This window comes from Protopterus annectens, chromosome 9.part0 (assembly GCF_019279795.1).
Source record: "Protopterus annectens isolate FY-2018-M chromosome 9.part0, PAN1.0, whole genome shotgun sequence".
Classification (NCBI taxonomy): domain Eukaryota; kingdom Metazoa; phylum Chordata; order Ceratodontiformes; family Protopteridae; genus Protopterus; species Protopterus annectens.
The window spans coordinates 1,163,681,385-1,163,693,884 of NC_056743.1; the positions used below are offsets into that span (position 1 = coordinate 1,163,681,385).

Genomic DNA, 12,500 nt, shown 5'->3' on the forward strand with positions numbered 1-12,500 from the left:
CAGTAACAGAAACCTGGTTCAAGGCTCCCAAGAGCACCCCAGCACTACCAGGTTATACCTCATACCATGCTTTTCAGCCCCAAAACTCAGACTGAATCACAAAAAGAGGGGGTGTATCCATATTCATCAAAGATACCCACACCTCCAGGGTTAGTGGCACTGCACGAAGCATCGGAGACCATCCATGTGCAACTAACAGTGGGCAAAACTGCCTTTCAGTTTGTAGCCTGCTATAGACCACCCTCCCAAACTCAGGAACCCCACTCGGCATTCCTGACAACACTGGAGAATATGAAGGTCTCTCCAAACACCATAATATTGGGTGACTTCAACTACCCAAACATTGACTGAGAAAACTACTCAAGCCCCAACACCATAGCCCAACGGTTCCTAGAATTTATAAACTCAAATGCTATGGAACAACTGGTCACCACTCCCACAAGTGGGGACAACATATTGGACCTGGTCATCACCAACATGGGGACTCTATGTTCTACACCAGAAGTAAACCCCTCATTGGTAAGATCAGACCATAAATTAATCTCACTGGACATCCATATCCCATCCCCACCCCCAGCCAAGGAAACCACGGTGAAAAATTTCTCAAAAGCAAACTTCATACTTCTCAAAACCGAGGTGAGATCCTTCAAAGCCCCCGGGCCAGTGGAAAATACTGCCCAAACCGCAGAATCCTTTACAAACGCATTCTATGGACACCTACAGGAATGCATGGAGCATGCTATCCCAAATAAAACCAAGACTCACTCCTCCAAAGGCAGGAGACCTGTCTGGTGGACCCCAGCCATAAATAAGCTATACAACAGAAGGAGAAAGCTACTACATGATAGAGCAAAATCCCAAAAAGGGAAGGCGTCTCTGATCAGTACTAGCAAGAAACTACGATCCCTCATAAAATCATCCAAGGCCAGCTTCGAAAGAAAAATTGCACAAGACGCTAAAGATAATCACAAGGCTTTCTTTAGTTATGTCAGGAATCTGGGTGGCAACTCCCAGATATTCTCTGAGTTAGTGCAAAATGACAAAAAATACACTGAACCCACAGACATTGCCAACATTCTGGCAGACGGGTTCAGTGCAAACTTCTCCTCCCCCTTCCCCCCCAAAAGAGCAAATGTCCATCCCAACAGAATGTAGCCTCCCTGACATCACAGATGCACAGGTGAAAGCTGCCCTCTCAAAAGCAAAAAACACAGCATCAATGGGACCGGACGGTGTCCTGGGCTGTGTCTTACACGAGCTCCAAGAAGAACTGAACCCTCACATAAAGTCACTGTTCAATCTCAGCCTTACTACAGGATATGTACCCAAAGAATGGCGTACAGCAACAGTGGTCCCGCTCCACAAAGGTGGTGCCACAACGGACCCCGGTAACTATCGCCCCATAAGCCTGACTAGTCTGGTCTGCAAAGCTATGGAGCATATCATCATGGAACTCAAACAAAAACATTGGGAACCTCCAGACACTGGATCCTACCCAATTTGGCTTTGTTAAGGGCAGATCCCTAGTTGACTTCTTTGAAACAGTTACTAAGGCCATAGATGAAGGGAAGGTAGTCCACACAGCCTACCTGGACCTTGCAAAAGCCTTTGACACAATACCCCACTTGGGCATCATAAATAAGCTCACCAGCTTAAATATCAACCCCTATGTCACAAGATGGGTTACAAACTGGCTCAGGGATAGAACCCTCATGGTCAGAATTGCAGGTGCCATGTCAGACTCAAAACCAGTTACAAGTGGCGTCCCACAAGGCTCAGTCCTGGGACCTCTCTTGTTCGGTATATACTTCTCTGAGGTACAGGCTAACACGGGAGGACTATGGCTGACCAAGTTTGCAGATGACTGCAAACTGGGAGCCATAATCGACTCTCCGGCTGACACAAACATCCTCCAAAAAGGTCTCACAGAGACGGATACCTGGCGCCAGAGCCATGACCTCAAGCTAAATGCCAAAAAATGCATAGTCATCCCCTTTGGGAAAAACAAAGTGCCCACAAATTACCACATAGGTGGTAATCCATTAAGTACGGAAGAAGTAATTATGGATTTGGGACCCAAGTAGATAGTAATCTCTCCTTTGACAATCACATTGCCAAAGTGGTTAGACCTTCTATATAGCCCACCTTGTCATGAAAGGGTTCACATCTAGATCAAGAGAGGTCATTGTGCCACTCTACTCATCAGGCCCATAATTGAATACAATGCCCCCTTTGGGATGTACCTTACCCGACACCTGCAGCAACTGTAGAGACCCCAAGAGGACCTCACCAAGAGGATCAAGGGCCTCAAACAGATGCCCTATGCAGTTCGGCCAAAGAAACTCCAGCTTTACTCAGTTGCTTACCGCCTACTCAAAGGCGACCTATGCTATATATATATATATATATATATATATATATATATATATATATATACATACATACATACATACACACACACACACATACACTCACGCATGTTACATATTTATATATAGAGATAGATATATCTATAGATACGGGCAGTGTCTACTGCCAAAAATGCCTGTAGATCTATTTGCTTTCCTGACAGAAAATTAAAACACAAGAACACATATCTGTAGCAGAAAACTATGCCAGAATATCTGAAAGTCCATAGCCTCTAGTAATCCCTTATCATATGACTAGAGATAGCCAGGAATGCACTGCAATCAGTTGCTAACAGCAACTGATCATAGATACTTAATGTGCAGAGTAATATGATAAGCTGGGTACCCTTATCCTTTTGCTATAATTGTGGGACAGATGTACAAATTCATGATAATAATGACTTTACACTTGAATTAAATTTCCCACTGATTATAATTAGAAGCTTCAATGTAATTATATGATTAGCATAATTTTGGTACTAAGATGTTAAGCATGAGAAAAGACTTTTTTTTATAATTGGCTTCATAACACTTAAAGAAAGTTACACTAAAATGTACTATTAAGGTGCTAAACATCTGTGATCTGTCACTGCTGATTACCACTGTTCACACAGCCACAAATCTTTTTTAAGTTACCAGCAAAGCAGTGCAAGATTGCCACTGACAAGGGGACCAGGGCAAATGCCCCTTTTGAACCCTCTTTAATATGTTCCTGGGCCTGGGAAACTATGTGCTGAACATATACACCAAAGTACTTGTAAAATTCTAGTAGCCAAACTGCATGAAAACTACTAAAACTACCAAAACTACTGAATGTTGTGGAGTAAGTAGGTCTTCTTAAGGGGGGGTAGTGCAAAACTGGTAGTTGCTGTGCCACTTTTTAAAGAACATAGAAACGTGTTGGTGTGACAGAGCATGACTAGCATTTTTTGATATTCAACTGTGGAATGCAGGGGTTTTCTTTAAGGTAATGAAACAGAAATAAGGTATACACCGTGGATGAAAGTGTTGACTGGGACACGAAGAAAAGTAATGGCCAAGTGGAGACAAATAAGAAAGGTGAAAATAGAATATGGAATGAAATAAGAAAGCTCTGCTTTCTTGTAGTTGTTTTTACCAGTGACTGAAATATTAGTAAGCAGAGTTTATACAGAGTTAAAAACGGGAAGGGGGGGGGTGCTGCTACTTAAACAGTCATGTCTGGAGTGCACATGGAACAAAGTAGGGAAGCTAGTGGTAGAAATAGATGAGGACAGAATTAAAATGGAACTGAGCATGAAGAATGTAAGAAAATGGAATTCTGAAGTCTTAAGAGGAAACGTAAGAGAAACTAGGTTTACTCTCTCAATCTGGAAGACTATATGTGGGAATTTGTTAATACTGCTTTCAGAATTATGTGGACTATACTGCTAAATTATACTATTGCCAATAGTAGTGTCCATTAAGAGATTTTAATGCTATTTTTGAAAGTGGAGAAATTGACACTGCAGTGGTGATTTTTTTATGTGCTGCCATCAACAAAAATGTGAAATTGCATACCATGCTTAGCACATTTACTTCTTACCCATATTTAGATGATCCACTGTGCAAAAATGGTACATATTTATTTTACAGAAAAATAAGTTATTTAGCTGGATATCTTCTCTCTTGTAATATTTCTGATACTACAGCTTTTCCATGAATGTCTGATTATTTTCTGCTGTAGGATATCATTAAATATTTTATGGAACTAGGGTACCACTTTTGCTTTTGCCAACTTCCATGCTTCTACTGGCAAGACATCCCACCCAAAGGATATTCCAACTGTTTGCTTTCCTAACTGATACTCGATTTCATCTGCTGTCTAAGTAATGTTCCCACCTCCTCTGGTACTAGTGTCAGTACTTGCAAATCCTGCAAAAAAATCTTGCACCCTTTCCTGCCAGAAACCCATTTCCTTCTGAGGAGAATATATCTTCTTGTAGTAAGTATGGAATATATATATATTTTCTATTTCATCAGGTTATTGTGTTAGACTCCTGTCCCCTTGATCTTACATTTTCACTACAATCCTTTCTGTCTGCTGCTTTAAATCGGTCAGCCAGACAATTTTTGTCACAGATACATTTTCAAAATTTCCAATTTTAAGTGCTTTTCTTCATTCTATTCCTTCTTCTGTATATTCTTTCTACTTCAGAAAGGCAAGTTTTTGTGCAAAATGTGGTAACAATAATGGATTTCAGAACAGAAACAGTGCAATTAAAATGAAAAGGCCACATTCCTTATAGTCCAATATGCCCTGTACAGTTAATGGCAGATGTACATGCTGATTGCTTATGTTGAATTCTTAACATATTTGTGCAATATGTCAGAATAAACACTGTTGTGCTATAACCTCTATGATACTCCTTGTAATTGCATCCTTCTTTTCTGAAAGATGGTCAAATCTCTTCTCTCTGTCTGTAAGATATCTCCATTTAGGTGATGATGCTGGTCGTGCAGAGCAGTGGCAAACATTGACATGGATCGTCAACATGATTTTGTTCTCTCTCTAATGTTTGCAAAATATCTGCATCACTAAGGAAGTACTTTCCGGCAATGTCCACAGTATCCTGTGCCAGTGTTCTACAGCATTATGGCTACATGGATAACGTAAATGGCACACATCAGATTGATTCTAGAACAAATCAAGGTCCAACCCAATACTCTCATACTGGGTGACTTCAACTACCCTTTCATCAACTGGGAAAACTACTCAAGTACCAATGTACAGGCCTAACGCTTTCTGGAATTTATCAGTTCCAATGCCCTGAATCAGCTAATTCTGATCCCCACTAGAGGAATCAACATCCTCAACCTGGTTATCACCAACATGTAAGACTGTTGTTCCACACCTACAGTCAATTCCTCCCTAGTTAAATCTGACCACAAACTGATCACCATGGAAATCTCCATCTCACCTACACCCCCCGCTAAGGTGACCTCCCTGAAAAACTTCTCTAAAGCCAACTTTGGGCTCCTAAAAACAGAGGTGGCTAACTTCTCGGCACCCATGTCAATGGAAAATAGCTGCATGACTGCTGAATCATACACCAATGCATTGTACAAGCATGTACACAAATGCATGGACCTTGTCACACCAAACAGAACTAAGATGCTCTCTTCCAAATAAAGGAAGCCAATCTGGTGGTCCCCAACCATCAATAAACTCTACAACAGAAGGAAGAAACTGTTCCAGAAAAAAATGAAGTCACAAGACTTGAAAACCTCCCTTATCAGTCTCAACAAAAAGCTGAGATCCCTTATCAAATCCTCTAAAGCCAGTTATGAAGGCAGAATTGTGTCTGACACCAAAAACAACCACAAAGCCTTCGACAGCTATATCAAAAACCTCCAAGGCAATACCCAGATTTGCTCTGAGTTATTGCACAATGGCACCTCCTATACTGAGCCAACAGATACAGCCAACATACTGGCCGACAGATTCAGTGCCAACTTTACCCCCCCCACCACCACCACCAAGGGCCCTATCACAATACCAGAAAAAAGCCTGGTACCCACCATTTCTGCAGCACAGGTAAAAGCTGCATTGTCCAAAGCCAAGAATACAGTATCCATGGGACCTGATAATATCCCGGGGTGCGTCCTACATGAGCTACAAAATGAACTGGCACCACATCTCTGTGCCCTGTTTAATTACAACCTTACCTCGGGCTATGTGTCCCTATGAATGGTGCACTGCTCCATAAAGGGGGAACAACTACATACCCTGGGAATTATTGCCCCATTAGCCTAATTACTTTGGTATGCAAAGCTATGGAGTGCATCATCATGGACCTGCTTAAAGACATAAGCCATCTCCAAACTCTTGACCCCATACACTATGGCTTTGTCAAGGGGAGATCCTCCCTGCTGAAGCTGGTTGACTTCTTTGAGGCAGTCACCAAGGCTGTGGGTGAGGGTAAGGTAGTGCATACAGCCTACCTCAACCTGGCCAAGGCCTTTGATACCATTCCCCACTCAGGTATCACTGATAAACTCACCAAACTAGGCATCAATCCTTACATCACTAGGTGGGTTGCAAATTGGCTCACAGACAAGACTCATAGTGTGAAAGTTGCAGATTCCAAGTCAGACTGTCGACCAGTCATGAGTAGAGTCCCACAGGGCACGGTCCTGGGCCCTCTCCTGTTTGGCATCTACTTCTCCGAAGTCCAGGCCAACACAGAAGGACTCTGGCTAACCAAGTTCACTGATGACTACAAACTAGGAGTCATTATCAACTCCACAAGTCATGCAGACATCCTACAAAAGGGACTCTCAGGCCAATGACTGGTGTCAGACCCATGTCCTGAAGCTTAATGCCAAAAAATGCATTACCATCTCCTTTGGAAAAAAGTCAGTTCCCATGAATTACCATGATGGTGGGAGCCCACTGAACACTGAAGGGGCCATAAGATATCTGGGCACCAGGTTGACAGCCACCTCATGTTTGACACCACACTGCCACTGTGGTCAGAAAATCCTTCTACGTGTCATTTCTTATAACCAAAGGTTTCGCATCTAGGAAGAAAGAGGTCATCATCCCTCTCTACTTATCCCTCATTAGGCCAGTCACTGAATATAACTCCCCATTTGGCATGTACCTGACCAGACACCTACAATAGCTGGAGAGGTCACAAAAGTACCTCACAAAAAGGATCTTAGCCCTTAAACACGTCCTATATGGACAGACTCAAGAAACTTCAGCTGTTCTCAGTCTCTTATCGTCTACTCAGAGGTTATCTCTGTTTGACTTAAAAAGCCATGTCCGACCCAGCCCTACTTGAAATGCTACACCTAAAGAAATCCCAATCCCCCCAAGCCACACACTCCAGAGATCGTAACCCTCATTACCACAATTAACAGAACGTGCTGGAAGGGCAGGTTCATCTCCCAAAGACTGCTCATACTCTGGAATAAGCTTCCCATTCATGTCAAGCAGAGCACCTCGCTGGCCCTCTTCAAGAGAAATCTTGACAAGTGAATGGGTAACAGAAAGATCACTCCAGTTCCCCTACTGGACAGGGGCATTGGGTACTAACATTGGGTGACACAGTGCCTGGGCAATTTTTTTGGTCTAGACTTGTGAAGGCTCCAGGGCCATTAGCCTAGTACACACCTATGAACCTGTGTGGTCTTCATACTATGTAGTTGCTACTGAAGTACATACAAAGGGGGTCAGCTGTGTCAGGCATGTCACCCTGGATAGCATTAGATGTATCTTGCGTGTCAATAATATTTACAAATGTTAATTCAGGAACTGCTTTACTAGTAAGGAGAACTGCATATAATTTTCAAACAGAGTAACTAACTCAAACCATTGCATATATAATTTGTCACAGATGAAACCAGCATTCCTTTGCTGTCAACCGTGGAAGGTTGTGTTTAATGCTATTGATATTTCTGGAAACTGGACAAAGTTGTATTCAGTGACAGATGCTGGTTGCAGTTTTTACATATTTCATACATGGAATTCCAAATAGAATTAACACATACCTCAACTTTTGATGACATAATGCCATACACCAATATCATTACTCTCGCATCCTTCACCATTTCCAGAAGACCTTGGACACATGTCCCACCTACCAAAATGTAGTCCTAGGAGCACAAGGATCGTACATTCATTTTTGTAATAAGCATAACTAAATAGATGGCCATGCTTCCATCAGCTAAATGTTTAACAATGAGTGTTCACCTTTTAAGTAGAACACAGGTGAGTTCCAGACATGTAACATCATTTAAGACTGGGTCAGCAACCAGCTAATGCATTACATCTCACACTCTGTACTGCTTGCTTCAAAACATTTGTTTCAATTTGAGCCACAGCTGTAATGTAGGTACTTGCCACACTTCTGACACAATTTTGCATTACTCATCTGAGCTTTCTGCAGCATGTTTAAGGATGGAACGTTTGGCTATGGACACCTCCTTAGTGACAGGATCTGACCCGAGGTGATAAGCACTGTTCTGCATAACTTCACTGGCAGATATCATGATGGTAAGGCACATACCTTTGCACCTTTCACTTATTATTCATCTGCAACACCAACATTTTCTGTCTTCTTCATGTCTCTCCTAATGATACATATATCCATCAATGCACAAGTCTTTTCCATACTATGACAGCATCCAGCAGTGCATGTTAAGTAGAATACTTAGCTCACACTTTGGCAAATTGTCTTGAGAAATGCAAGACATGCTGGTATGTCACATACAATTCACTATATACAAAACTGCTCAGTTACTTTTAGTAGTTTTAAATATACCACGTGTGTAATTAATATGGCCACATAGCAACAATGTCATATGTATGTGCCAACATGGCTCCTATTTAAGCTGTACATAACACTGGCATCTCATACAGTCCTTATTATACCTTGCATATACAAGTAGAACTGCCCAATAAATGATCATTACAGCATTTTTTTTACATAAACATCATAGGTTAATATTGGGGATGTGCTTTTCTTACAACTTCCATCATGACTGTACTTACTGTGCTGCATGTGTTCTGTAAGTGTGATTACACATGGATGATTTACAGTGCAGTATGATGGTGTTCTGTGTGGATATGCAAATGTATGTGGAAGTTTCACAATGTAATGTTGTCATATGACGTAACTGTGGTCCATACATTTAAGAACTAATGGAGATAACTACAGCTAGAGACTGAAAGAATGGAGGAAAGGAATAAAAAAACATAGTGACGTGAACGTAGATATGACATTTTAGAAGGTGAACGGAGAATGTGAAAGAAAAGAGTCAAACTAAAGGTTTATACAAACAGGATTACTAAGAGAAGACAGACATACTTATGAAAAGAAAAGACAGGAGAGGAGAAGGGTATAGAATGGAACAAGGTGGAATAGGCAGCAGGGAGAGAGACATGCAATAGCCTAAATGCAGAAGTAAGACAGTGAGAACAGCAGCTGAGAATGTTTACAGATTGTTTTTAAATGAACACTTAAGGTGTAGGCAAAACAGATATATCATCATTTTTATGTTCTGGGAATACAAAAAGCCTTGACATTTATAGGAAGAAGTGAGTAGGAAATGGAAAAGATTAATGTAAAATGGACTTCAGGGGAGTATAGTGGAAAACCAAGATAAGACAACAGGAAAGGTCAAGAATTTTGATAGTAAGTGGTTGGGTAAAATTCCATATTGAAGACATCTGAAAAGAAAGCAGTGGCAGAAAAAAACAAAACGTTCTGTAGTGTGTTGATGACAGAAGACAAAGCCAAATTAAATTCTGCAGTATACTAAACATGACACTTGGGATATGAAATATATGAGAAAAATGGACCAGTGCCATGGGCCGTAGCAAAGAAGGGAAAGGTACAGTAGGTCATGATCGGTTTTAGGACAGAAAGTCTTTTAAACTAGAGTTTCTTTACTTTTTCACATAACATTCACCTTTATCTGTTAATGAACAGCATTGCTAATATAAAGATTATAGTATACTACACAGAATGTACATATATACACACAATAATGCAAAAGAAAAGAAATAAAAAACATATAAAAACTTTAATGACTTACTGCCAGAGCTGTCCAGAATGGCACACCAGGCATAACTATATAGATATCGTCTGCTAATGCCAAACCAATACCGCTGACAAAGCTGCAGATGCCAACCATAATCTGTGTGGTCTGTAAATAAAAATAGAAAGCATTTATCTTCCAGAAAAGAAGCAAAATAACATATTCCAATAAATTCTTGCATTTCGGAGGGAGGTGATAAAGGCTACTTTGCTCAAATTAATGGACTTTGGGAGACGTATGGCAATAGGAATACTGTTTGGGTTTGACTGCACCTACAAAGCTTTCAAGTGTCACACATCTGATAAAAAGATTATCAACATTACTTCCAGGATAACAGCACCTTCACAAAATCCACTTATATCAACACCTTCTTTGAAAATTGCTGATACATTGCCAAACAGATTTTTATATTTCCTGAGCTGGAATTTATATTATCCTGCCAAGGACCCTAAACCTCCTCCAAAGTCGTCTTCTTCAAATCATGACAGCCTGCTTTCCTGTATCTTGCCCCAGCTCAGAAGTCATCTAATGTCAGGAGGTATTTCCATTAAAGAAAATGTGTCTACTGGAAGTCGTTACTTGAGAGGCATCAAAAGATTGCAGGGAAGATCAGGATATATGGTATGAAAATCCCAACCATGACAGAAAATTAAAATGGCTTTCTACATGGAAACTTGGCCATGAGTACAGCAATACGAGAATAGGGAGATGTAGTAAGAGGAAATGCTAGTAGGACTAAACAAATTTTTATGTGAAGAAAGGGAAATCTAGTCAGAAAGGAGGAGGGTAAAAACAGGAGCAGCGTCAGTAAGCTAGAAGGGGGAGGGAAGGAAAAATAAGACAAGAATACATGAGAGGAAAGTAGGTATTAAGAGAGAGGGAATGTAAACAATGTATTTGAAGGTATACTGTGGAGAGAAAAACAGAAAATTGAAGGTGGTAAGGAGATAAGAAGTGGTTGAAGTTGGAAACCAGAAAAAGGAAGGATGGCCAGATTTTGAGACTGTGCTTCTGGAATGAAGAAGCCTATTATAAATAGAAAAAAATGGAAAAGCAAGATAAAACTGTAAAAGAAAGACACAGAGGAAAATGATAACAGGATACTAGGATGCAGAGGATGGGAAATAAGATAATGCTGGACAAGCTGATGCAGTAATACGGGAGCTTCCTTAGGAAAGACAGACCGTGAGAGAGAGATGATACAGAAAAGTAAGTAGAAACTATAATTAAGGAGTTTTGTAACAGAATTCTAAGGAATTCATGGTGTTATAGATTCAGGAGTACATTAAATGGAGGAAGAGTTTTATGGACATGGGTGATTCATACAGGTGCCCTGGCTGACCATGACGAGTTTCTAGATATTTATAGACAAAAATGGAAAGAATTACATAATATAAAAATTCTACACGGGGACTGCAGAGGCAGTCTAGTGGTATAACGTTTTAATAGCATTCCCAACATCCCCAAGTTTACAATGATCAAGTGGTTATACAGGTGTCAAATATTCCACGCTAGCCTAGTTAGGAAAGGTTGGTGCTCTGCTGCAATTACTTCTTACCTGCATGTGGTCTGGTAGCGTCCTACTGTGCATCAGATGTGGCTCCAAACTCTACATTTATTTGTTATGATACCCACAGATCTTTGCCACTACAGGATATTAAGTTTTGGTTACCGAGAATTAAGGAGTCAAATTCCACTTTATCCAATCCTATATTCTGGTAGATCAGGAATGTTATCTCTAAATAACGTGATTATCTTTACAAACTGGAAAATGACTCATTCTAATTCTATTTCATAAATTCTATAAAAGGTTGAGGACATGGCTGAATAGTAACTATGACATGGAAAATACAGCATGAACTTGGGTCATTTTTGTTTTGCCTGAAAAGAATTGTCAAGTTTAAGATTCCGTAATTAGACTATCCATGCTATAGTATCTCTGCTTTCCTCTTTATAAAGTGATTTTTTTAATTATTCCAACTGTGTTTTTTGTTTTTAATAAAGTTGGTTGTGTTCAAAAAAAAAAGAGAGAGAAGGAACATCTTGGTGAAGGTTGAGACAGTGTAAGAGCTGATCTTAGAAGGTAAAGAAGCTATTATTAGTAGCCAGAATGTGAGAAGAGAGTCATAGGACAGTGTGCACACTCGCACATTATTTTAATATATATATATATATATATATATATATATATATATATATATATGGTTCCCCTTCATATGATCGAATTTCTCTAAACTCGAAAGTCATAAACTCGAAACCAGAATCTCGAATTTAGAGAAACTCGAACATATGAAAGGGACAAAAAAAAAATGTAACACCTTTCAAATGTTTTCACAGGGGGGCCCCCTGCACCCCCTACTTAAATATACCTACTCTGATATCGCACTATAGTGAAGGAAAGGGAAATCTCCCATTCCGTGCTATACGTGTAAGTGCAAAACGGAAGATTTTCCATTCCTCCGCTATAGTGCAGTCACGGAACATTCACATTTAAACTGCTAGGGTACAGGGAGACCTGGCCCC

General features: G+C 40.4%; 1 protein-coding gene across 1 annotated transcript in view; it reads right to left on the bottom strand.

Annotated features, from left to right (window-relative positions):
* LOC122811898 (membrane-spanning 4-domains subfamily A member 4D-like) overlaps positions 1–10,085 on the bottom strand; it is a 394,276-nt gene extending 384,191 nt beyond the window's left edge. The window contains exon 1 of the mRNA XM_044084048.1: positions 9,975–10,085. Coding sequence (XP_043939983.1) covers positions 9,975–10,073 — 99 coding nt within the window. The 5' untranslated portion in view covers positions 10,074–10,085. The remainder of the gene's footprint in view (positions 1–9,974) is intronic.
* Positions 10,086–12,500: the final 2,415 nt, after the last annotated feature.